At 39.8% G+C, this 27984-nt stretch overlaps 1 protein-coding gene across 2 annotated transcripts in view; it reads right to left on the reverse strand.

Moving 5' to 3' along the window:
* Positions 1–1369: 1369 nt before the first annotated feature.
* The window catches only part of IGBP1 (immunoglobulin binding protein 1), a 38862-nt gene continuing 12247 nt past the window's right edge, over positions 1370–27984 (reverse strand). The window contains exons 5-7 of one of the 2 annotated variants that reach the window (XM_007470133.1): positions 27308–27420; positions 5330–5334; positions 1370–1848 (exon numbers count right to left, since the gene is read on the reverse strand). In XM_007470133.1, coding sequence (XP_007470195.1) covers positions 1711–1848; positions 5330–5334; positions 27308–27420 — 256 coding nt within the window. In that variant the 3' untranslated portion in view covers positions 1370–1710. Of the gene's footprint in view, positions 1851–5329; positions 5335–27307; positions 27421–27984 lie in introns of both variants that reach the window. The other variant, XM_007470132.1, reaches the window with a different exon arrangement.

Here is a 27984-nt window from a genome sequence, read left to right on the forward strand (position 1 = left end):
TTATTCATTTAATTCTCACAACAACCCTATGAAACAGCTCATCTATAAACATAGAGAAAACAGAGGAGCAGTTCAGAGAAGTTATATTGCCCAAGGTCACACAGCTTTCAACTTTTAAAGCCAGGATTCAAACCCACTTTGTCTAGTTTGCCTCTTAGACATCAGAATGTGAGGGGGCTTCATCAGGCTGGATCTTCTGGAAGGACCATCTTTAAGTAGACTCAGACCAAGGGGATAACCCCAACCTGGCCCGTTTGGGGAATGAGCTCAGGGTGGAGTTTCAAGGGCACGAAATAGGCCATTGCTAGAGGCAGCCTGGCAATAACTGGAAGAGAACTACAAATGAATGTTTGCTTCCCAAATCTGTGGGGAAGTTAATCTGTGCTCTACCAGTTTCAGGGGCTTACGTTGTGAGGGTAACATGAATCCTTTATTAAGCAGTATATATTTAGCAATAAATATATTATTGGTAGTCTTCTGTCACCTCCACTAAACATAACGTCCTACTCATCGTCTGACAGCCCTCCATTTACCACCCTACAAAGGAGAGGGATCTGAGTCTCCTTTTCAAACCCCTGTCCTAAGCTAGCCTGCAGAAGCTAGAATAGGAAGGCTGAGTCATCTTAAAAGAAGTGTACCAAAGCCACATAGAACAAAAGTATGTTTTCTAGATCGTTTGTTTTAACACATGGCTGCTTTTCTAGGGTATCAACCCGGGAGCTGAGGACGTGTCTTCTCTTTACCGCAGAAAGTAGGTACCCTTGTCATCTGTGCTGTCTCCCCTCCTCCACTCCCAGTTATTGGCATGACTGCAGGTACCTTATTAACTAGCAAAATGACCGCCATGGCACACTGACTGCTTGGGACTGGGCCAGGTATGGCACAGCAGGGGCAAAGAGGGCCAAAATGGTCTTCCAGCAGCCCACTTAAGAGCTAGGCTACGGCCTGAGCTGCTCTTACCCTCAGGGTTCTAAATAGTTCCAGAGTAAAGACCCTGGCCTCAGATGCTCACACAAGGATGGCTCTCATAGTGCCTTATTGGTTTCCTCATTTCTCATGGCTGAAGCAAGGAAGATTGGGTAGATAGGATTGTTCTGTTCATTTACAGCTATAATTTCTGAAAATAGAGCCGTGTGGCAGGGCAAATCCTGGCTTTTGTGCTTGTCCCTTGTAAAGCAAGTGTTGGGTTAGTTCACAGCACTGGGGTAGAAAGGAGAAAGCAAGCTCCAGCCAGTCTGGGCAGCTCTGATGCTGGGTAACTCACTGCCCACATCAAAGGGAGATGACTAGGATCTCTCCATAAGCCCAGGGACCCACAGCTGACCCCCTCCCCTCACCCCTTGGAAGAAAGCAGCTGATACTCATATTTCTGCACAGGCTCACATGATAGAGGGGACTTTCATTTTTCAAAGAGAATTCATACAGCCATTGATTATACAGAACCATTTCTCAGTACTCTTTTATTTCCACTTAAGAAAAGTGGAATATACCATGATGAGGATTGTAATTCCAAGACAAGATTGCTGGCTCATCATGTAGGGTACAAATACACAATTAATTGTTTGACATTTTAATGAACGCAAAGCAAGATTAAGCATCTCTGCCTTCGTTGTACATGGCTGAAGCAGGAGCCCAGGGAGGGGAAGACTGCACAGCTTTCCTTGGTGGGGAAGACAGAAGCCCCTGTAGTCCTGTCTTGTTGTGGGGAGACTAACCCATGTTCTGTCGGTTGCCATAGCCCCTAGGATGGGTGTCCTTCCAGTCATCCCACTCCCGAGCTCTGTGGACTGCCTGTTCATCATCCTCTTCCTCCTGTTCCTGATCTTGTCGCTGAGCTGCTGTTCTGAACTCTGCCCAAGTGGAAAAATGAGAAAGCAGGGGTGAGGAAAAGAGCGACTGTCACGGGCCCCAGTTCCACTCTGAAAATGACCACATAACAAGAGAACAAGGAATATATACCTAGCTGCCTACCCTGGGGCCAGCAGAACTGGGGAGAGTACTTACTATTACTTAACAGGTGACATGTTAAGTAATAGTAAGACAGGATCCTCTGAGTGGTTTTCACGAGAAGGCAAAAACATAAAAGTTGCCCCTCAAAATGAATTCTATTTTGGGAAAGAATTCTTGCTAAAATGGCCAACCCCTCACAACAGAAAACAAAAACACCAACTGACCAACAGAACCCCAGCAAACCAAAAATACTGAAGTGTTTCCATAGTATAGTGGTTATCACACTCGCCTGACAAAAACACTACAGTAAAAAATATTTATGATTTTATGATTTATGATTTGCCAGGGAGGTGGGACTATAGGTGGCTTCTCCTCCTTCATCCATTTCCTTTATTACAGTTCTACAATTCTGTGTGTGTATAAAATTGGAAATCACGGGGCAGTTGAACCTACCAGAAAAGAATGTGTGTTATTTTGCACGTTTGGAACAGGGTCTGAGGTCCAAATGGCACTTGTCATGCAGTGTACCAAATACTAGGTCTCTTTTGCACTCTTTTTTTCTTTCCTTTGTGAGGTAAAGGAACATTTCCTAGCTACCTTGAATTTGCCCAGAAGAAATACTCTCATTACCATGATAAAGAATGAAATATGTGGGGAATCTGATCTCTCCTTACAGCTTAGGAGTCTTGTGTTCTGTTTTTCTTTCTTTTTTTACCCTTTTATTGTAAAATAAAAGATACTGGAAATCACACAAAAATATATATAACTTAAAATTTGATAAGGAGGCTATACCTTTATAGCCTTCACTTGGGTCAAGATATAGATTTTCTGTACCCATCCCTAAAGCTTCTCCATGAGCATCTACCAAATGACACCCTGTGCTCACTGGCAGTTGTTAATTCCCATTCCTTCCCTCCCTGGAAATCACCAATCTACCCTCTATCTCTATAGATTTGCCTATTCTGAACATTTCACATAAATGGAATCAAGTAACATGTGGTCTTTTGTGTCTGACTTCTTTCACTTAGCATAATGCTTTTGAGGTTAGTCTTATCCATTTTCAAATATTTTGATATATTTTTAATCTACAGGTTTCTTTTTCCGTCCCTTTCTTTCCTTACAAGTTCTCTGTTGAAGAGGCTGGGGCATTTGACCTGTAGTTTCCCCAAATCTGGATTTTGCCGACCGCATAGTCACGATGGAGTCCAACATGTTCTTCTGTATTTCTGCAGATTGGCAAGTGGACACAGAGCTTGATATGACTCAGGGTTGATGCCTTCTCATGAATACAGGTAGTGCTGTCCTCCCCCAGCAGATGGCACATAGTATCTGTGTCTCATATGTTGTGATGTTAGCAGCTGTTGATGCTCAATGCCTAGATTCGTTAATTTTCCCAGGATTTCAAAATGGTGATACTCTTTAACATTTCTTTTTTTTTATTAAGTAGAATGCTTTTATAAAGAGAGGCTTTCCCTCATCTACTACTATTTAGTCACCCAGGAAAAGAAAACAAGATTAATGCTTGATTCTTCTGCTTTAATTTACCATTTCTCAAGGTAATAAATTGGTTCATCATCCTCTGAAATCGAACAATTTTTGTTTTAACTATAGTTATGAACTCATGGATTTAAACATATTTGATGGGTTTCAATGAATTGCAATGATTTCTAAAAAATATTCAAATAAGCTTTCTAACTTTAGTTTTAATTTACAGAAAAATTGAGAAGATAGTACAGAGTTCTTATACATCCGTACCCAATTTCCCTTATTGTTAACATCTTACATTACTATGGTTTGTGTGTCACAACTAACGAACCAATACTGATACATATATAACTAACAACTAAAGTTCATACTTTATTCAGATTTCCTTGGGTTTTACGTAATGTCCGTTTTTTTTGGTTCCAGGATCCCATCAAATATTCCATATTACATTAGTCCTCTGTCTCCTTCGTCTCCTCTTGGCTGTGAGAATTTCTCACTTTCCTTGTTTTTGATGACCTGGACAGTTTTAAGGGGTACTCATCAGGTATTTTGCAGAATGTCCCTCAACCTGGGGTTGCCTCATATTTTTCTCATAATTAGACTAGGGTTATGACTTTTGGAAGAGAATAACAGTGAAGTTTCCTCCTTATCACATCAAACCAAGGCTACACACCACCAACATGACATCACTGCTGATGTTAACTGGGATCACTTCAGGTAGTGTTTGTAGGGTTCCCAACTGCTCCCCCCTCCTTCTATACTATAGTCTTTGGAAGCAAGTAACTAAACATAGCCTACACTTAAGGGGTGAGGAGTTGTGCTGCACCTCCTTGAGACAGGCGTATATACACAAATTATTTAGAATTTTTCTGTAGGGGAGATTGGTCTCTTCGCCCCCATCTATTTATGTAATCATTTATTTCTATCACTATAGACTCACGGACACATTTTATTCCTTGTGCTATAATCCAATACTGCTATTTTCCTGCTCATATTCTTCCAGTTTTGGCCAGTGACAGTTCTTTCAGAAGGCCCTGTGTCACATTAACATACCTCAATAGTTTTTTGTTTGCTGTTGTTGTTTCTTGAGTGCTTCTTTATTTTCTAGTACTACAAAATATTTCAGGTTCATCTTGTATATTCCCTGTCCAGCCCTAGAATTATCCATTTCTCTAAGGAGCCCTTTAATTGAAGAATAGTATTAGAAACCAAGATTTGGGCACTAGACATGCTCGTTGCTACTGGCAATTATCCTTTTTCAAGCCAAACTGTCTTTGGCCAGTGGAAACGTCTTCAAAGTGGCTTCTGAGTCCTTCTGATATGACCGTAGTAGTCTTTGAAAGCTTCTTGCCTATCCTTTATGACAAGATGTTCCAAGCTCATCTTATTTATTTCCTGCTGCAAGCTTGGAATCAGCTATTTCTCTAAGACATCCTGGTTTCTTTTAATGGGAATGGTATTTCAAGAACAGAACCTGGGTTACTAGGTGTGCTCATTGCTTCTGGGCTGGTCATTGTTTCTAAGCCTTTTCAGTGGATAAATCAAAAGTGTGTGTGTGTGTGTGTGTGTGTGTGTGTGTGTGTGTTGTGTGTGTGTGTAGTTCCTATTCAGGACTACAGGGGTGTTTTGTTTCTAACGCAAATTCTTTTGAATTACATCTGTATTCTTCCACACTAAAAGTCTTAGCTCTCAAAGACAGAGGATGATGGAATTTGAATATCTCATAATTACTCAGTTAACATTATATCACATTACACAGTCCTGGAATAACACTAATACTGTTACCAATATAATTGCTGAGAACAGTTCTTCTTTTGCATATTCTTTCCCCATTTCTCCATTAAAAGTTACACTATATCTACATTACCAGAGCACTGGGCATAAGCATTAATACTTTCTCTCTTTCAAATCTCATTTAGTCTTAGTTCTACAAGTAACTATATATTTAATGCTGACTGATAGTCCTTATATCAATGTCTCTCTCATCACTTTGATTGTCTTAAGCTCATTCTCTAGCAAATTTCTCAGAAAGGGATCATGGGACGAATATTTCCTGAGTTCCTGCATGTTGATAAATACCTGTACCCTTTACACCTAAAAGTCAGTTTTACCAAATATAATGTCCTTGGCTCACATTTTTTCCCCTTGAGTATCTTAAATGTTACTCCACTTTCTTCTGGCATAAAGTGTTGGTGTCAAAAAGTTTGAAGATGATCTGATTTTCCTTCCTTTACAACCCACCTGCTGTTTTGCTGAAGTGTCCAAGGCATTTCTTTTTTAAAAAAAAGTCTAGTAATTTTATTAGAATGTGTCTTGCTGCTGGTCATTCTGGGTCAAAATTCTTAGGTACACGGTGCGCTTTTTAAAAGCAAATCTAGTTTCCTCAATATTAGTTTTTTTAAAAAAATATCTTTATTGGAGTATAACTGCTTTACAATGTTGTGTGTTTCTGCTGTACACCAAAGTGAATCAGCTATATGTATACATATATCCCCATATCCCCTCCCTCTTGCATCTCCCTCCCACCCTCCCTATCCCACCCCTCTAGGTGGTCACAAAGCACTGAACTGATCTCCCTGTGCTATGTGGCTGCTTCCCACTAGCCATCCATTTTACATTTGGTAGTGTATGTATGTCCATGCCACTCTCTCACTTCGTCCCAGCTTACCCTTCCCCCTCCCCGTGTCCTCAACTCCATTCTCTACATCTGCATCTTTATTCCTGCCCTGCCACTAGGTTCATCAGTGTACCGTTTTTAGATTCCACATATGTGTGTTAGCATATGGTATTTGTTTTTCTCTTTCTGACTTACTTCACTCTGTATGACAGTCTCTAGGTCCATCCAATATTAGTTTTAAGCATTTTTTTCTTTTTCCTTGCTTCAGTATTCTTCTTCATATAATCTTATTATCCATATGTCAGGTCTTCTTTGCTATCTTTCATATTTGTCACTTTTTCTAGAAATCTGTTCATCCTTGTTTCTTTTTGATTTAAAACATTTTCCTTTTTACTTTAGAAAGGCATTTTCTGTTATATTCACTCATTCTTGTTTTCTTCTAGTTTAGCCTTCATTTCTTTTCTTTTATTCAAATTGAAGTCTAATTGATTTACAATATTAGTTTCAGGTGTACAACATGTTGATTTAATATTTTATATATTATATTCCATTTAGAGTTATTATAAAATATTGGGAAAACGGTGGAAGCGTAAGAAGTGGAGATCACCTTCCTCCCCACAAATACATCAGAAATACATCTATATGTGGAGCAGCTCCTACAGAACACCTACTGAATGCTGGCAGAAGACCTCAGACCTCCCAAAAGGCAAGAAACTCCCCATGTACCTGGGCAGGGCAAAAGAAAAGAGAAAAAACAGAGACGAAAGAATAGGGACGGGACCCGCACTAGTGGGAGGGAGCTGTGAAGGAGGAAAGGTTTCCACACACTAGGAAGACCCTTCACTGGCAGAGACGGGGGTGGAGTGGGGGGAAGCTTCGGAGCCACGGAGGAGAGCGCAGCAACAGGGGTGCGGAGGGCAAAGTAGAGAGATTCCCGCACAGGGGATCGGTGCCGACCAGCACTCATCAGCCCGAGGCTTGTCTGCTCACCCGCCGGGGCGGGCGGGAGCTGGGAGCTGGGGCTCGGGCTTCGGAGGTCAGACCCCCGGGAGAGGACTGGGGTTGGCTGCGTGAACATAGCACGAAGGGGCTAGTACGCCACAGCTAGCTGGAGGGAGTCCTAGCTGGAGGGAGTCCGGGAAAAGGTCTGGAACTGCCGAAGAGGCCAGAGACTTTGTCTTGCCTCTTTGTTTCGCGGTGCGCGAGGAGAGGGGATTAAGAGCGCTGCTTAAAGGAGCTCCTGAGTCGGGCGTGAACCTGGGCTATCAGCGCGAACTCCAGAGACGGGCATGAGACACTAAGGCTGCTGCTGCATCTACCAAGAAGCCTGTGTGCGAGCACAGGTCACTTATCCACACCTCCCCTCCCGGGAGCCTGTGGAGCCCGCCACTGCCAGGGTCCCCTGATCCAGGGACAACTTCCCCAGGAGAACGCACAGCGCGCCTCAGGCTGTTGCAATGTCACGCCGGCCTCTGCCGCCGCAGGCTCGCCCTGCATCCGTACCCCTCCCTCCCCCCGGCCTGAGTGAGCCAGAGCCCCTGAATCAGCTGCTCCTATAACCCTGTCCTGTCTGGGCAGGAACAGACGCCCTCAGGTGACCTACACGCAGAGGCGGGGTCAAATCCAAAGCTGAACCCCAGGAGCTGAGCAAACAAAGAAGAGAAAGGGAAATCTCTCCCAGCAGCCTCAGGAGCAGCGGATTAAATCTCCACAATCAACTTGATGTACCCTGCATCTGTGGAATACCTGAATAGACAACAAATCATCCCAAAATTGAGGCGGTGGACTTTGGGAGCAATGATATATACATACTTTACCTTTTTCTCTTTTTGTGAGTGTGTATGTGTATGCTTCTGTGTATGATTTTGTCTGTATAGCTTTGCTTTTACCATTTGTCCTAGGGTTCTGTCTGTCCGTTTTTCTGGGGGTTTTTTAGTATAGCTTTTAATGCTTGTTACCATTGGTGGATTTGTTTTTTGGTTTGGTTGCTCTCTTCCTTCTTTCTTTTTTTCTTTTCTTTACTACTTTTTAAATTTAAAAAAAATTTTAATAATTATTTTTTATTTTAATAACTTTATTTTATTTTTTCTTTCTTCCTTTCTTTCTCCTATTTATTCTAAGCCGTGTGGATGACAGGGTCTTGGTGCTCCAGCCGGGCATCAGGCCAGTGCCTCTCAGGTGGGAGAGCCGAGTTCAGGACACGGGTCCACCAGAGACCTCCCAGCTCCACATAGTATCAAATGGCGAAAATCTCCCAGAGATCTCCATCTCAACGCCAACACTCAGCTCCACTCAACGACCAGCAAGCTACAGTGCTGGACACCCTATGCCAAACAACTAGCAAGACAGGAACACAACCCCACCCATTAGCAGAGAGGCTGCCTAAAATCAAAATAATGTCACAGGCACCCCAAAACACACCACTGGACGCGGTCCTGCCCACCAGAAAAAACAAGATCCAGCCTCATGCACCAGAACACAGGCACTAGTCCCCTCCAACAGGAAGCCTACACAACCCACTGAACCAACCTTACCCACTGGGAGCAAACACCAAAAACAACGGGAACTAAGAACCTGCAGTCTGCGAAAAGGAGACACCAAACACAGTAAGTGAAGCAAAATGAGAAGACGGAGAAACACACAGCAGATGAAGGAGCAAGGTAAAAACCCATCAGACTAAACAAATGAAGAGGAAATAGGCAGTCTACCTGAAGAAGAATTCAGAGTAATGAAAGTAAAGATGATCCAAAATCTTGGAAATAGAAGGGAGGAAATACAAGAAACATTTCACAAGGACCTAGAAGAACTAAAGAGCAAAGAAACAATAATGAACAACACAATAAATGAAATGAAAAACTCTCTAGAAGGAATCAATAGCAGAATAACTGAGGCAGAAGAATGGATAAGTGACCTGGAAGATAAAATAGTGGAAATAACTACTGCAGAGCAGAATAAACAAAAAAGAACGAAAAAAACTGGGGACAGTCTCAGAGACCTCTGGGACAACATTAAACGCACCAACATTCGAATTATAGGGGTCCCAGAAGAAGAAGAGAAAAAGAAAGGGACTGAGAAAATATTTGAAGAGATTATAGTTGAAAACTACCCTAATATGGGAAAGGAAATAGTTAATCAAGTCCAGGAAGCACAGAGAGTCCCATCCAGGATAATTCCAAGGAGAAACACGCCAAGACACATAGTAATCAAACTATCAAAAATTAAATACAAAGAAAAAATATTAAAAGCAGCAAGGGAAAAACAACAAATAACATACAAGGGAATCCCCATAAGGTTACAGGTGGTCTTTCAGCAGAAACTCTGCAAGCCAGAAGGGAGTCGCAGGGCATATTTAAAGTGCTGAAAGGGAAAAACCTACAACCAATATTACTCTACCAAGCAAGGATCTCATTCAAATTCGACAGAGAAATTAAAATTTTACAGACAAGTAAAAGCTGAGAGTTCAGCACCACCAAACCACCTTTACAACAAATACTAAAGGAACTTCTCTAGGCAGGAAACACAAGAGAAGGAAAAGACCTACAATAACAAACCCAAAACAATTAACAAAATGGTAATAGGCACACACATATCAATAATTACCTTAAATGTAAATGGATTAAATGCTCCAACGAAAAGACATAGACTGGCTGAATGGATACAAAACCAAGACCCATGTATATGCTGTCTACAAGAGACCCCCTTCAGACCTAGGGACACATACAGACTGAAAGTGAGGGGATGGAAAACGATATTCCATGCAAATGGAAATCAAAAGAAAGCTGGAGTAGCAATTCTCCTATCAGACAAAACAGACTTTAAAACAAAGACTATTACAAGAGACAAAGAAGGACACTACATAATGATCAATGGATCAATCCAAGAAGAAGATATAACAACTGTAAATATTTATGCACCCAACATAGGAGCACCTCAATACATAAGGCAAATGCTAATAGTCATAAAAGGGGAAACAGACAGTAACACAATCATAGTAGGGGACTTTAACACCCCACTTTCACCAATGGACAGATCATCCAAAATGAAAATAAATAAGGAAACACAAGCTTTAAATGATACATTAAACAAGATGGACTTAATTGATATTTATAGGACATTCCTTCTAAAAACAACAGAATACACTTGCTTCTCAAGTGTATTGGAACATTCTCCAGGATAGATCATATCTTGGGTCACAAATCAAACCCTGGTAAATTTAAGAAAATGGAAATCGTATCAAGTATGGTTTCCGACCACGTTGTGAAACTAGATATGAATTACAGGAAAAAAATTGTAAAATATACAAACATGTGTAGGCTAAACAATACACTACTTAATAACCAAGAGATCACTGCAGAAATCAAAGAGGAAATCAAAAAATACCTAGAAACAAATGACAATGAAAACACGACGACCCAAAACCTACGGGATGCAGCAAAAGCAGTTCCAAGAGCGAAGTTTATAGCAGTACAGTCCTACCTTAAAAAACAAGAAACATCTCAAATAAACAACCTAAACTTACACCTAAAGCAATTAGAGGAAGAAGAACAAAATAACCCCAAAGTTAGCAGAAGGAAAGAAATCATAAAGATCAGATGAGAAACAAATAAAAAAGAAATGAAGGAAAGAATAGCAAAGGGCAATAAAACTAAAAGCTGGTTCTTTGAGAAGATAGACAAAATTGATAAACCATTAGCCAGACTGATCAAGAAAAAAAGGAAGGAGACTCAAGTCAATAGAATTAGAAATGAAAAAGGAGAAAAAACTGACACTGCAGGAATACAAAGGATCATGAGAAATTACTACAAGCAACTATATGCCAATAAAATGGACAACCTGGAAGAAATGGACAAATTGTTAGAAAAGTACAACCTTCCGCGACTGAACCAGGAAGAAACAGAAAATATAAACAGACCAATCACAAGCACTGCAATTGAGACTGTGATTAAAAACCTTCAAACAAACAAAAGCCCAGGACCACATGGCTTCACAGGCGAATTCCATCACACATTTAGAGAAGAGCTAACACCTATCCTTCTCAAACTCTTGCAAACTATAGCAGAGAGAGGAACACCCCCAAACTCATTCTACGAGGCCACCATCACGCTGATACAAAAACCAGACAAAGATGTCACAAAGAAAGGAAACTACAGGCCAATATCACTGATGAACCTAGATACAAAAATCCTCAACAAAACACTAGCAAACAGAATCCAACAGCACGTTAAAAGGATCATACACCATGATCAAGTTGGGTTTGTCCCAGGAATGCAAGGATTCTTCAATATATGCAAATCAATCAATGGGATACACCATATTAACAAACTGAAGAATAAAAAACATATGATCGTCTCACTAGATGCAGAAAAAGCTTTTGACAAAATTCAACACCGATTTATGATAAAAACCCTGCAGAAAGTAGGCATAGAGAGAACTTACCTCAACATAATAAAGGCCATATATGACAAACCCACAGCCAACATCATCCTCGATGGTGAAAAACTGAAACAATATCCACTATGATCAGGAAGAAGACAAGGTTGCCCACTCTCACCACTATTATTCAACATTGTTTTGGAAGTATTAGCTCCAGCAATCAGAGAAGAAAAAGAAATAAAAGGAATCCAAATCAGAAAAGAAGAAGTAAAGCTGTCACTGCAGATGACATGATATTATATATAGAGAATCCTAAAGTTGCTACCAGAAAACTACTAGAGCTAATCAATGAATTTGGTAAAGTTGCAGGACACAAAATTAATGCACAGAAATCTCTTTCATTTCTATACACTAATGATGAAAAATCTGAAAGTGAAATTAAGAAAACACTCCCATTTACCATTGCAACAAAAAGAATAAAACACCTAGGAATAAACCTACCTAAGGAGACAAAAGACCTGTACGCAGAAAACTATAAGACACTGATGAAAGAAATTAAAGATGATACAAATAGATGCATTGTTCTTGGACTGGAAGAATCAACATTGTGAAAATGTCTCTACTGCCCAAAGCAATCTACAGATTCAATGCAATCCCTATCAGACTACCACTGGCAGTTTTCACAGAACTAGAACAAAAAAAATTCACAATTTGTATGGAAACACAAAAGACCCCGAATAGCCAAAGCAATCATGAGAAAGAAACACGGAGCTGGAGGAATCAGGCTCCCTGACTTCAGATTAGACTACAAAGCTACAGTAATCAAGACAGTATGGTACTGGCACAAACACAGAAATACATATCAATGGAACAGGATAGAAAGCCCAGAGATAAACCCATGCACATAGGTCACCTTACTTTTGATAAAGGAGGCAAGAATATACAATGGAGACAAGACAGCCTCTTCAACAAGTGGTGCTGGAAAAACTGGACAGCTACATGTAAAAGAATGAAATTCGAACACTCCCTAACACCATACACAAAAATAAACTCAAAATGGATAGAAGACCTAAATGTAAGGCCAAGCACTATAAAACTCTTAGAGGAAAATATAGGAAGAACACTGTACGACATACATCACAGCAAGATCCTTTTTAACCCACCTCCTACAGAAATGGAAATAAAAACAAAAATAAAATAAATGGGACCTAATGAAAGTTAAAATCTTTTGCACAGCAAAGGAAACCATAAACAAGACGAAAAGACAACTGTCAGAATGGGAGAAAATATTTGCAAATGAAGCAAATGACAAAGGATTAATCTCCAAAATTTACAAGCAGCTCAATATCAAAAAAAACAAACAACCCAGGCTTCCCTGGTGGCGCAGTGGTTGAGAATGTGCCTGCCAATGCAGGGGACACGGGTTCGAACCCTGGTCTGGGAAGATCCCACATGCCGCAGAGCAACTAGGCCCGTGAGCCACAACTACTGAGCCTGTGCGTCTGGAGCTTGTGCTCCGCAACAAGAGAGGCCGCAACAGTGAGAGGCCTGCGCACTGCGATGAAGCGTGGCCCCCGCTTGCTGCAACTAGAGAAAGCCGTTGCACAGAAACAAAGACCCAACACAGCCATAAATAAATAAATTAAAAAAATTTCTATCACAATTATACATATTAAAAACAAGCAAAAAAAAAACAAACAACCCAATCCAAAAATGGGCAGAAGATGTAAATAGACAGTTCTCCAAAGAAGATATACAGTTTGCCAACAAACACATGAAAGAATGCTCAACATCGTTAATCATTAGAGAAATGCAAATCAAAACTACAATGAGATATCATCTCACACTGGTCAGAATGGCCATCATCAAAAAATCCAGAAACAATAAATGCTGGAGAGGGTGTGGAGAAAAGGGAACCTTCTTGCACTGTTGGTGGGAATGTAAATTGATACAGCCACTATGGAGAACAGTATGGAGGTTCCTTAAAAAACTACAAATAGAACTACCATACAACCCAGCAATCCCACTACTGGGCATATACCCCGAGAAAACCATAATTCAAAGAGTCATGTACCACAATGTTCACTGCAGCTCTATTTACAATAGCCAGGACATGGAAGTAACCTAAGTGTCCATCGACAGATGAATGGATAAAGAAGATGTGGCACATATATACAATGGAATATTACTCAGCCATAAAAAGAAACGAAACTGAGTTATTTGTAGTGAGGTGGATGGACCTAGAGTCTGTCATACAGAGTGAAGTCAGAAAGAGAAAAACAAATACCATATGCTAACACATATATGGAATCTAAAAAAAAAAAAAAGTCACGAAGAACCTAGGGGCAGGATGGGAATAAAGACGCAGACCTACTAGAGAATGGACTTGAGGACGTGTGGAGGGGGAAGGATAAGCTGGGACAAAGTGAGAGAGTGGCATGGACATATATACACTACCAAATGTAAAACCGATAGCTAGTGGGAAGCAGCCACATAGCACAGGGAGATCAGTTCGGTGATTTGTGACCACCTAGAGGGGTGGGATAGGGAGGGTGGGAGGGAGGGAGATGCAAGAGGGAAGAGCTATGGGGACATATGTATAACTGATTCACTTTGTTATAAAGCAGAAACTGACACACCACTGTAAAGCAATTATACTCCAATAAAGATGTTTAAAAAAATGGCTATATTCCCTGTGCTGTACAATGTATCTTTGTAGCGTATTCATTTTATACATAGTAGCTAGTACCTCTTAATCCCCTATCATCTTGCCCTTCCCTCCCTTTTCTCTCTTCACTGGTATCCACTAGTTTGTCCTCTATATCTGTGAGTCTGGTTCTGTTTTGTTATATTTTTATTAGATTATTTTTTAGATTCCACATATCAATGATATCATACAGTATTTGTCTTTCTCTGACTTATTTCACTAAGCACTAATACCCTCTAGGGGCCATCCATGTTGTTGAAAATGGCAGAGTTTCACTCTTTTTAGGGCTAATACTCCACTGTATATATTATATATATATATATATATATATATATATATATATATACACACCACATCTTCTATATCTTTTCATCTACTGATGGACACCTTTGGTTGCTTCCATATACTGGCTAATGTAAACAATGATTCTATGAACACTGGGGTGCATGTATCTTTTTGAATTAGTGTTTCCATTTTTTTTTGGATAAAAACCCAGGGGTAGGGGCTTCCCTGGTGGCGCAGTGGTTGGGAGACCACCTGCCGATGCGGGGGAGGTGGGTTTGTGCCCCCGTCCGGGAGAATCCCACATGCTGCGGAGCAGCTGGGCCCGTGAGCCATGGCCGCTGGGCCTGCGCGTCCAGAGCCTGTGCTCCGCAGTGGGAGGGGCCGCAGCGGTGAGAGGCCCGTGTACCGCAAAAAAAAAAAACCCCAAAACACACCAAAAAAACCCCCAGGGGTAGAATTGCTGGATCATATGGTAGTTCTATTTCAGTTTTTTGACAAACTGCCACACTGCCTTCCATAGTAGCTACGCCAACTTATATTCCTACCAACAGTGTACTAGGGTTCCCATTTCTATACATCCTCGCCAACATTTGTTATTTGTAGACTTCTTGATGATAGCCATTTTGACAGGTGTGAGGTGTTATCTCATTATGGTTTTGATTTGCATTTCTCTGATGATTAGCAATGTTGAGCCTCTTTTCATGTTCCTGTTGGCCATCATCTGTATATCTTCTTTGGAAAGATGTCTACTCAGGTTGTCTGCCCATTTTTAAGTTTTCTTTATTTGAGTTATATGAGCTATCTACATATTTTGGATATTAACCCCTTATTGGGCATATCATTTGCAAAATATTTTCTCCCATTCTGTAGGTTGTCTTTTCATTTTGTTGTTGGTTTCCTTTGCTGCGCAAAAGTTTTTAAGTTTAATTAGGTCCCATTTGTTTATTTTTGCTTTTGTTTCCTTTGTCTGAGACAGATCCATAAAAATATTGCTACGATTTATGTCAAAGACCATCCTGCCTTAGCCTTCATCTCTATTTTTTTTACTTTTATTTTTTGACCACACCACATGGCATGTGGGATCTTAATTCCCCAACCAGGGATTGAACCTGCGCTCCCTGCAGTGGAAGCATGGAGTCTTAACCACTGGACCGCCAGGGAAGTCCCAGCCTTGCTTTCTTTTTTCTTTTTTAATTTACTTGGCTGCATTGGATCTTAGTTGTGGCATGCAGGCTCTTTGTTGCGGCACGTGGGCTCTCTAGTTGTGGCTCATGGGCTCTAGAGTGCATGGGCTTAGTTGCCCCACGGCATGTGGGATCTTAGTCCCCCGACCAGAGATCGAACTCACGTCTCACGTCCCCTGCATTGGAAGGCGGATTCTTAACCACTGACCACCAGGGAAGTCCCTCTGCCTTCATTTCTAAAGTGATTCTTTCTTCTTACTTCCCCCAAGTTGTCACTACATTTCTGAGTTTTTCTAATCCTGCTTTGTATTGTTCTCCCATGTCTTATTTAATTTTCTTAATGTCTTCCAACTCATTTTTAAACAGTATATTTTAAATTTGTTGTTTTCTGAGTGTGTCTTTCTGGAATGTTTTTTTCCCCTATTTTCTCTCTCTTTTTTTTTTTTTAAATTGAAGTATAGTTGGTTTACAATACTGTGTTAGTTTCAGGTGTACAGCAAAGTGATTCAGTTATATATATATATTTTTTCAGTTTATATCCTTTATATCACTTACATGTGGAATCTAAAAAATAATACAAATGAATCCATATACAAAACAGAAACTGACTCACAGACATAGAAAACAAATTTATGGTTACCAAAGCAGAGAGGGAGGGAGGGAGGGAGGGAGGGAGAAATTAGGAGTATGGGATTAACAGATACAAACTACTATACATAAAATAGATAAGCAACATGGAATGCTTTTGATTCTCTCCTTTTTCTCCTTACAATAATTTTGTGTGGGATCTGACCTTGATTAATTTTCCATTCATTTTTCTCACAGCTTTATTGAGATATTTTTCACATACCATAAAATTTACCCATTTAAAAGGTACAATTCAGTGGTTTTTAGTATATTCAGAACTGTGCAACCATCATCACAATCTGTTGCTCATTCTTATGTGTACTAAGCTTTCCTGAACTTTTAGAAAGAAGTATGGTTCAGGGTGGCTTTTGTATTTCTGCTGTTTTTATGCATGTTAAAGGAATACGATGACTTGCTTGATTAGAGTTCTTGGTTCTGGTCCTCTATCCCATTCTTATCTAGACCTTTTCTTTCCTTATTTTTTATTGTCCCTGTTCTGCTCAATTTGAATTCTATTCTCAGCAATTTCTCCTCAGTGTGGGACCGTGTATGAGTAGGGAGATCTGGTGGCTCATTTTCAGGAGTTCATTAAGGGTTAGCCTGTTCCATCCCTTTCAGACCTTCTGACCACAGGTTCCTTGTATTCATTCAGTTTTTATTGGAGGGAAAAACCCCACCCCATTTCAATTAATGTTCTTAAACTGAACTGCCACACTTTTATTTTTTTCATTAAAAATGTTTAATTGAAGTATAGTTGACTTACCATATATTTGCTTCAGGTGTACAACATAGTGATTCTATATGTGTATCAATTATGTGCCATACAAAGTTATTATAATATTATTGACTATATTCCCTGTGCTGTGCATTACATCCCTGTGACCTATTTATTTTATAACTGGTAATTTGTATCTCTTAATCCCCTTCACCTATTTCACCCATCCTCCCATTCTCTCAACCACTAGTTTGTTCTCTGTATCTATGAGTCTGTTTCTGGGTTGTTTAGGACTCATTTATTTTGTTTGTTTGTTTGCTTGTATTTTGCAGTACACGGGCCTCTCACTGTTGTGGCCTCTCCCGTTGCGGAGCACAGGCTCTGGACGTGCAGGCTCAGTGGCCATGGCTCACGGGCCCAGCCGCTCCGCAGCATGTGGGATCTTCCCGGACCGGGGCACAAACCCGTGTCCCCTGCATCGGCAGGCGGACTCTCAACCACTGCGCCACCAGGGAAGCCTAGGACTCATTTGTTTTATCTTTCTCTGCCTGACTTATTCACTTAGCATAATACCCTCCAGGTCCATCCATGCTGGCACAGATTGCAAGATTTCATTCTTCTTTATGGGTTAGTGGTGATGGGAAAACTGGATAGCTACAAGTAAAAGAATGAAACTAGACCATTTTCTCACATCATTTACAAAAATAAACTCAAAATGAATTAAAGACTTAAATGTAAGACCTGAAACCATAAAACACCTAGAAGAAAACACAGGCAGTATGTTCTTTGAAACTGGTCTTAGCAATATTTTTTTTGATCTGTCTCCTCAGGCAATGGCAACAAAACCAAAAATAAACAAACAGAACCATATGAAGCTAAAACACTTCTGCACAGCAAAGGGAACCATCAGCAAAACAAAAAGGCAACTTAACTGAATAGGAGAAGATATTTGCAAATAATATGTCTGTTAAGGGGTTAATATCCAAAATATATAAAGAACTCATACAACTCAGTACAAACAATCTGAATAAGAAATGGGCAGAAGACCTGAATAGACATTTTTCCAAAGAAGACATAGAGATGGCCAACAGGCACATGAAAAGGTACTCAACATCACTAATCATAAGGGAAATGTAAATCAAAACCACCTCAAATGCAATGAGATACCACCTCACACTTGTCGGAATGCCACGCTTTTTAGTGAATACCTGTTTGCTGTTTTGGAATTCTCCTGTTTGTCAGGTCTTTCACATGGTCTGTCAACTCCTTCTGCTTTCTCCTACACAGATGTCCATTCCTTGTTGATCTTGTGGCTATGAATGATTTGCCCTTACCTGATTTTATTTTGAGTTTCATGGGGATACACTGTCACTTAGTTTTGCTGTAAATATTACCCATGAATTTTTTCTTTTGTCTTTTTACTGAAATGTAACATACATGCAGAAAAATACACAAACATAGTATAGCTCAATCAATTTTCACATCTGAACACATCCATGTAATCAGTACCCAGATTAAGATACAAAACATTACTAACTCTTCAGAAGTCCCCCTCAGGTCCAGTTCCATTCATGATCTCCCACTAAGGGTGAGCACCATACTGGCTTTTAACCAGAATATACAAGTTTCAGCCATGTCTGAACTTTATTCCCTTTTGTGTCTGACTTTTTTTACTCAAATTATGTTTGTAAAACTTAGCTATATTTGTTACCTATAAGTGAAGAACTATAGTCTGTTTAACCTTATTGCTAAATAGTATTTCACTGTGTGAATATGCCAAAACTTATTCATCCATTCTACTATGTATGGGCATTTAAGTAGTGTTCAGTTTGGGGTATTACAAATAATGCTGCTATGAGCATTCTTGTACAAGCCTTTTGAGGAAATATGGTCTCATTCCCCTTAGGTATATACGTGGGAGTGAAACTGCCAGGTCATGAGGGTACACATATGTTTGACTTTTGTGCAACATTACGACCACCAACCCCCCCCCCCGAGGTTCTCCATCTTTATTGTTTCCTTTCTTCCATATACTTTAAGCTTATTTTGTTCTTGTTTTCTCCAACTTCTTAAGTTAGTACCCTAGTAACTGATTTTACCTTTCTTTTTTCTAATATAACTACTGAAAGTTATACCTTTCCCTCTCAGCACTGCTTTAGTTGTATCCCACAAGTTTTAATGTATTTCATTATCATTCAGTTAAAAATACTTCTTAATTTTCTTTGTGATTTCTTCTTTGACTGATGGGTTATTTATAAGTATGTTGCTTAATTTTAAAATATTTAGGGACTTCCTATGTCATTGATTGCTAACTGAATTAGGTTGTGGTCAGAGAACATAGTGTAATTTCAATCTTTGAAAGTTTATGGAGGGACTTCCCTGGTGGTCCAGTGGTTAAGAACCCGCCTTCCAACGCAGGCGACAAGAGTTCAATCCCTGGTTGGGGAAATAAGAACCCACCTGCCACGGGGCAACTAAACCTGTGTGCCAGAACTCCTGAGCCCGCGCGCTCTAGAGCCCATGCGTCACAACTAGAGAGAAGCCCACGCGCTGCAATGAAGAGCCCACACGCCGCAACGAAAGATCTCGCGTGCCGCGATGAAGATCCCACGTGCCACAACTAAGACCCAATGCAGCCAAATTAATTAACTAATTAATTTTAAAAATAAATTAATTAATTAAAAAACAAAGTTTATGGACACTTATTTGGTGGCCCAGAATATGGTCTAAGTTAGTGAATGTACCATGTGCATTTGAAAAAAGGTGTATTTTGCAGCTATTGGATATATTTTTCTATAAATGTCAAACAGGTTAAGGTGGCTGCGAGTTCTCTCCAGATCTTTTATGTCCTTACTGATTTTCTGTCCAGAAATTCTTTCAGTTACTGAAAGAGAAGTATGAAAATCTCTAACTATGGCTATAGATTTGTCTATTTCTCCATTTAATTCTGTCAATTTTTTCTTCATGTAATTTGAAGGTTGTTATTAGTCACAAACATGTTTATGATTGCTGTGTCTTCCAGATAAACTGCCCATTTTATCAGCACTAAATGTCCTTTTGAAAGTCCAGTAACATCTTTTGTCTTGAAGTCTACTTTATCTGACATTATATAGCTACTGCAGCTTTCTTATGTTTACTGTTAGCATGGTATATTTAAAAAATCTTTTTACATTCCACCAATCTGTACCTTTATATTTAAATGCATCTCTTGATAGGAGATCAAGAGGGTGGTGTAAGAAGATGTGGAGTTCACCTTTCCCCATGAACACATCAAAAATATATCAACGTGTGGAACAATTCTCACCAAAAACTAACTGGAAATTGGCAGAAAGACTCCTGTACAACCAAGGTTGTAAGAAAGATACACAGAAGTCCACAGAGAAACCTGGGCTCCACTCATGAGTACTGCGTGGGTAGACTGCCCCCAGGTAGGGTAGAGAAACCAGTAGCCTGCTGTCCTAGGCTACTGGTTTCATGCAACAGCCATGCTGTGCTCTCAAGCCAGAGCTGAAAGAATGTTCTAGCCCTGCTCACTTCATGCCACAAGGATGGCACTGGATCTAAGGTGGCCAGGACCTGGGAAGAGACTTGACCTTGAGATGGAGAGGTGACCCAGCTCTGGGGTGGAGCCCAGGTGGGGCAGCAGTGGTGACCATTGCTGGAATTTACTCAAGAGGTGCCCCAGAAGCAGCCCAGACTTCTGATGGCAGCATAGCTGCTGGGTTTCCCACAGCCACTTTGCTGCGTGTGCACCCCAGCCCAAGCTGAATGTTCTGGCCCTGCTCACTCCATGCCACAGTGTGGCACTACAAAAAAAGGAAATTACAAGCCAGTATATTGGGTGAATATAAATGCAACAATCCTCAACAAAATATTAGCAAACCAAATCTAAAAATATATAAAAAGGATCATATACCACGATCAAGCTGAATTTATTCTAGGGTCGCAAGGGTAATTCAATATATGCAAATTAATCAGTGTGATACACCACATTATCAAAAGGAAGGATAAAAATCACATGATCGTCTCAATAGATGCAGAAAGACCAATGTGACAAAATTCAACATCCGTTAATAATAAAAACTCTGAAAGTGGGTATCGAGGGAACATATCTCAACATAACAAAGGCCATTTAGGACAAACCCACAACCAATGTCATACTTAATGGTGAAAAGCTGAAAGCCTTCCCGCTAAATTCTGGAACAAGACAAGGATGCCCATCCTCGCTACTTCTATTCAACACAGTATTAGAAGACCTAGTCACAGCAATCAGACAAGAAAGAAATAAAAGGCATCCAAATTGGAAGGGAAGAGGTAAAACTGTCATTATTTGCAGATGACGCGTGGTACTATATCTAGAAAACCCTAAAGTCTCCACCCAAAAACTATTAGAACTAATAAATGAATTCAGCAAGGTTGTAGGATACAAGATCAATATACAGAAATCTGTTGCATTTCTATACACTAACAATAAAATACCAGAAAGAGAAAGTAAAAAAAAAATCCTGCTTAAAATTGCATCAAAAAGAATAAAATACCTAGGAATAAACTTAACTAAGAAGGTGAAAGACCTATACTCTGAAAACTATAAAACATTTATGAAGGAAACTAAAGATGATACAAAGAAATGGAAAGATATCCTGTGCTCTTGGATTAGAAGAATTAATGTTATTAAAATGGCCATGCTGTCCAAAGCAATCTACAGATTTAATGCAATCCCTATCAAAATACGCATGATATTTTTCACAGGACTAGAGCAAATAACCCTAAAATTCATATGGAACCACAAAAGATCCTGAATTGCCAAAGCAATCTTGAGGAAAAAGAACAAAGCCAGAGGTATAGTGCTCCCAGACTTCAGACTATACTACAAAGCTAGAGTAATCAAAACAGCATGGTACTGGCACGAAAACAGACACACAGATTAATGGAACAGAATAGAGAGCCCAGAAATAGGCTATGGTCAATTAATCTATGACAAAAGAGGCAAGAATATACAATGAAGCAAAAACAGTCTCTTCAACAAGTGGTTCTGGGAAAATTGGACAGCTACATGTAAAACAATGAGATTAGAACATTCCCTCACTCCATATACAAAAATGAACTCAAAATGGATTAGGAGACCTAAATATAAGACCTGAAACCATAAAACTCCTAGAAGAGAATATAGGCAGAACACTCTGACTTAATCGTAGCAATATTTTTTTTGGCTCTGTCTCCTAAGGCAAAAGAAGTAAAAGCAAAACTAAACACATGGGACATAATTAAACTTAAAAGCTTTTACACAGCAAGGGAAAATACTGACAAAATGAAAAGGCAACCTACACGGTGGGAGCAAATATTTACAACTGATGTGACCCATAAGGGATTACTATCCAAAATATTATGAACAGCTCATACAATTCAACATCAAAAAAACAAAGAACCCAATAAATGGGCAGAAGACATGAAGAGACAGTTTTCCAAAGACATACAGATGGCTAACAGGCACATGAAAAGATGCTCAACATCACTAATTATTAGAAAAACGCAAATCAAAACCACAGTTAGGTATTACCTCACACCTGTCAGAATGGCTATCATCACAAAGTCAACAAATAACAAATGTTGGAGAGGATGTGAAGAAAAGGGACCCCTCTTTCCTTTTTGAATGTAAATTGGTCCAGCCACTATGGAAAACAGTACGGAGGTTCCTCAAAAAACTAAAAATAGAACTACCATATGATCCAGCAATTCCACTCCTAGGTATATATCTAGAAAAAATGAAAACAGTGATTCGAAAAGATACATGCACCCCAGTGTTTATAGCAACACTATTTACAACAGCCAAGAGATGGAAGCAACCCAAGTGCCCATCAACAGACGAATGGATAAAGACGATGTGGTATATATATATATATATATATATATATATATATATATATATATATGTATACATACATACACACAGAGAATGAACTACTACTCAGCCATAAAAAAGAATGAAATTCTGAAATTTGCAGCAACATGGATGGACCTAGAGGGTATTATGCTTAGTGAAATAAGTCAGACAGAGAAAGACAAATACTGTATGATATCACTTATATGTGGAATCTAAAAAGTAATACAAATGAACAGATATGAAAAACAGAAGCACACTCACAGATATAGAAAACAAACCTGTGGCTACCAAAGGGGGCAGAGGAAAGTGGGGAGGGACAAATTAGGGGTATGGGATTAACAGATACAAACTACTATGTATAATATAGATAATCAACAAGGATATATTGTATAGCACAGGGAATGATACTCATTATCTTGTAATAACTTATAATGGAGCATAATTTACAAAAATACTGAATCATTTTGCTGTACACCTGAAACTAATATTGTAAACCAACTATACTTGAATTAAAAAACAAACAGAATGCACCTCTTGTAGACAGCATGCAGTTGAGTCTGGTAATCAATCTCTGATTTCTAATTTGAAGGTTTACTCCATTTATATTTAACATAATTACTGACAGGCTGGATTGGGATTTACCATTCTGCTATTGGTTTTCTGTTCATCTCATCTGTTTTTTGTTTCTCCATTCTTTCTTGCCTTCCTCCCTTTTAATTTCTCCATTGACTTTACAGCTTTCTCTCTTTGCATTATTTTTAAAAAACAGACCTTAGTTTTAGAGCAGTTTTAGGTATACAGTAAAACTGAATTAAAAGAACACAGCATTCCTATATACCCCCTGCCCCACACAGACACAGCCTCCCCGCAACTATCAACACCGAGCCACAGTGGTACATTTGTTATAATCAATGAACCTACACTGATGCATCATTATCATGCAAAGTCTACAGTTTACATTAGGGTTCACTCTTGGTGTTGTACATTCTATGGATTTGGGCATATGTATAATGACATATATTCACCATTACAGCATCATACTGAATAGTCTACCGGCCCCCCAAATCCTGTGTTTTGCCTATTCATCCCTCCTTTTCCTCTAATCCCTGGCAACCAATGACCCTTTTACTCTCTCCATAGTTTTGCATTTTCCAGAATGTCATGTAGCTGGAATCATATAGTATGTAGCCTTTGCAGATTAGCTTCTTTCATTTAGTAATACGCATTTAAGGTTCCTCCATGTCTTTTTATGTCTTGATAGCTCATTTGTTTTTAGCAATGAATATTATTCCATTGTCTGTATGTACCACAGTTTATCCATTTGCCTACTGAGGGCATCTTGGTTGCTTCTAAATGTTGGCAATTATGAATAAAGCTTCTATAAACATTTGTGTGCAATTTTTGTGCGGACCTAACTTCAAGTCATTTGGGTAAATACCAAGGAGCATGACTGCTTGATAGTATGGTAAGAGAATGTTTAGTTCTGACAAACTGTCTTCCAAAGTGTATGTACCATTTTACATTCCCACCAACAATGAACGAGAGTTCCTGTTGCTCCATTATCCATACCAGCATTTGGTGTTGTCAGTATTTTGGATTTTGGCCATTCTTATAGGGGTGTAGTGGGATCACTGTTGTTTTAATTTGCAATTCCCTAACGACATATGATGTTGGGCATCTTTTCATATGCTTATTTCCCCTCTATATAATCTTATTTGGTGAGGTGCCTAAGGTCTTTTACTCATTTTTAAATTGGGGTGTTTAGGGACTTCCCTGGTGGCGCAGTGGTTAAGAATCTGCCTGCCAACGCAGGGGACACGGTTTGAGCCCTGGTCCGGGAAGATCTAACGTGCCGCAGAGCAACTAAGCCCCTGTGCCACAACTACGGAGCCTGCGTGCCACAACTACTGAAGCCCAAGTGCCTAGAGCCTGTGCTCCGCAACAAGAGAAGCCACCGCAATGAGAAGCCCATGCACCACAACAAAGAGTAGCCCTCACACAACGCAACTAGAGAAAGCCCGTGCGCAGCAACCAAGACCCAACACAACGAAAAAATAAATAAATAAAATTGGGGTGTTTAATTGAGGCATTACTTCACTATCTCTGGGACCCATTTTCAAATGCGAAGGTGACAACAATTCATATCACTGTTCTTCTGTGTGTAATATGTACTTTATCTCTGGCTGCTTTTAAGATTCTCTTTTTCTTTTGTTTTCGGCAGTTTGACTATGATGTCTCTATGCTTGCTTTTCACTGTATTTAAAACCTGCTTAGTTAGGGCTTACTGCTATTTCTAAATTTCTAAATTTGTGTTTCACAGATTTGGGGAACATTTCAGCCATCATTTCTTCAATTTTTTTTAATGGCCCCTTCTCTCTCTTTAGTCTCTCCTACTGGTATTCCAATTGTACATAAGGTAGACCTTTTTACATTGTTCCACAGGTCATTGAGGCTCTTCATTTTTAACCAATCTTTTTTTTTTTTCTTCAGATTGGCTTATTTCAAGTTAACCAACCCTTTCTCCTGTCATTGCCAGTCTGCTATTAATCTCATCCAATTAAAAAAAATTGAAATATAGCTGATGTACAATATTATGTTAGTTTCAGGTGCATTACAGTGGTTTGACATTTGCATACATTTATGAAATGATCACCATCATAAATCTGGTAACCATCTGTCCCTACACAAAGTTATCACAATATTATTGACCACATTTCTTATGCTGTATATTACACCCCCGTGGCTTTATTTATTTTATAACTAGAGGTTTATAGCTCTTAATCCCCTTCACCTATTTCCCCTCTCCAACCTCCCTCTCCTGTGGCAACCACCCGTTTTTTTGTCTGTATCTATGAGGCTGGTTTGATTTTTAAACTTCAGATATTGTATTTTTCAGTTCCAGAATTTTTTGTGCATAGTTTCTAATTCTCTGAGATTTCTTACCTTTTCATTCATTACAAGTATATTTTCCCCTATGCCCTTGAGCATAGAAATAAGCTGCTTTAAAGTCCTTATCTGCTAATTTCAACATCTGAGTCATCTTCGGGTTGGTCTTCATTGATTGCTTTTCCTCTTGAGTATAAGTCACATTTTCTTTCTTTTTTTTTTCCCATACATATAGTAGTTGAGGACTGAATCCCAGACTTTGTGAATGGTTATGTTGTAGAGATTATGAATTCCATTTTGTTCCTCTAAAACGTACTGATTTTTCATTTTAGTTAGTTTTCATTTGTCTAGAACGAAAATTCAAAATTCTGTTTCCTCTGCATTGGGCAGTAGCTGGATTATCCATTCAGTTATTTTAGCTCTATAGCGGGTGCTTGGAGTCGATCCTGTATAGCTTAGTAGTCTGCCAGAGATTTGGGCAGGCTTTATACAATTAGGGCTCCTCCTCTGTGGTTCTCTCCTGGGATATCTTCTCAGGTTTCAGTTGCTACAGTCACCCTGAACTCAGTTCTCTCCTTCCTCATCTGATAAGACTGGTTTCTATCCAAGTTTTACCTACCTCCATATTACAGCAAGTGCAGCCTGCCCATGGGTGAAAAGCTATAAAAAAAACCAGGAAACCTTTTCAAATGACCACTCTTCTCTTTGCTACAGTGGAAACAGCATTGGAAGTGGGAATTTTAGGGCCCGTATTAACATCCTAGCCTGGCCACTTTCTAGCTATGTTCACTTTGGGTTAGTTCTCAGACACCACTTCCTCATTCTAAAATGGGAGTAAGAATGTTTGCTTCATGGGGTTGTTAAAGAGTATCAAGTGAGATCATACATGAGATAAGGAAAATAGGCTCAGAGGGGCTAGATGATGTCCTATCTAAGTGGTAAGAGTGATTGGTTACTCCAGATCTGTCCATGCTTTTTCTGCTATGCCATATTGCTTCCATCTTTCTAATGACTATCAGCTCCACCTTTCCCTCCCAAAGACACCTCCAAGTACCCACCATGATCTAATTACCAAACTGAGCACCAAGAACACAGTAAGCCAAAGTCCTTGCCCTCAGGAAGTTCCAAGTACCGTTCCCTTCTTATATAAGTGTTGACTGCCCTACAGTCTATGTCTGATTTTGGTCACTCTCAGAGCCTTCAGATAGCTGTTTTGTTATATTCTGTTCAGTCTGTAATTGTTATCTATAGGAGGGGTTGGCCTGATACAACCTACTCTGCTGTTACCAGAAGCAGAACTGCTATTTATGGATTTTTGGCTTTGCTATCTAGCTGCTCAGTCTGTTTTTATGCCATGATATTTGGAGAAATTAAAAAACTATGCTGTTCCACTGCCCGCATCCTCCCGAAATCATGTGCTATTTATTTTAATAATAAGTGAAATAAAATACTGACTAGAATCTTTCTATTACTCAGAATCTTTCTCCAGATTTCTTTTGCATGTAAAGGGCAACAATACTTGGTCTGAATTTAATTGCTCGAGAGTTAGGGACCGGTAGTGTAGTAGTATAACTACTCTCCTCCCACCCCTCCATACCTGATGTTTCCTTGGCTATACCCTGATCAGGTAATGCTCCAAATTTCCGATGCTGTTCATACCAGTCATTCACTGTCATAGATGCCAGACTTGGATAACCAGCTCCAAATACTCTGCAAGAATCACACTGCATTTAGAAAAGTAAACATAAAGAGCTCTATTAAAAAGCCTCTTCTCTTTAGTGATAAAGCCTGTGTCTGTTTCATCCTTGCTCCCCTACCCAGCTATCTTCTGAGGATTTGTGAAAACTCCTGTTAGGATATGTAAAATGAGGCATCCAGGAAGGAGAATTAAAGGCAAGAGCTTTTCATGAAAAGATAAATAGCCCAGAATCATCTCCCAGTAAGCAATCCTGGAGGCTAATGCCCCACAGAGGAGTGATGATACGATGGAAGGAGTATTTATACTTGGAGGGTATAAAAGATACAAAGAGGAAGAAGACTCTTTTGCCACCCTATGGAAAAGCATCCCAAAACTCAGAATTAAAACCTAGATAGGGGCTTCCCTGGTGGCGCAGTGGTTGAGAGTCCTCCTGCCGATGCAGGGGACACGGGTTCGTGCCCCGGTCCGGGAGGATCCCACATGCCACGGAGCGGCTGGGCCCGTGAGCCATGGCCGCTGAGCCTGCGCGTCCGGAGCCTGTGCTCCGCAATGGGAGAGGCCGCGACAGTGAGAGG

This window comes from Lipotes vexillifer, unplaced genomic scaffold, assembly GCF_000442215.2.
Source record: "Lipotes vexillifer unplaced genomic scaffold, Lipotes_vexillifer_v1.1 scaffold926, whole genome shotgun sequence".
In the NCBI taxonomy this organism is placed as follows: Eukaryota; Metazoa; Chordata; class Mammalia; order Artiodactyla; family Lipotidae; genus Lipotes; species Lipotes vexillifer.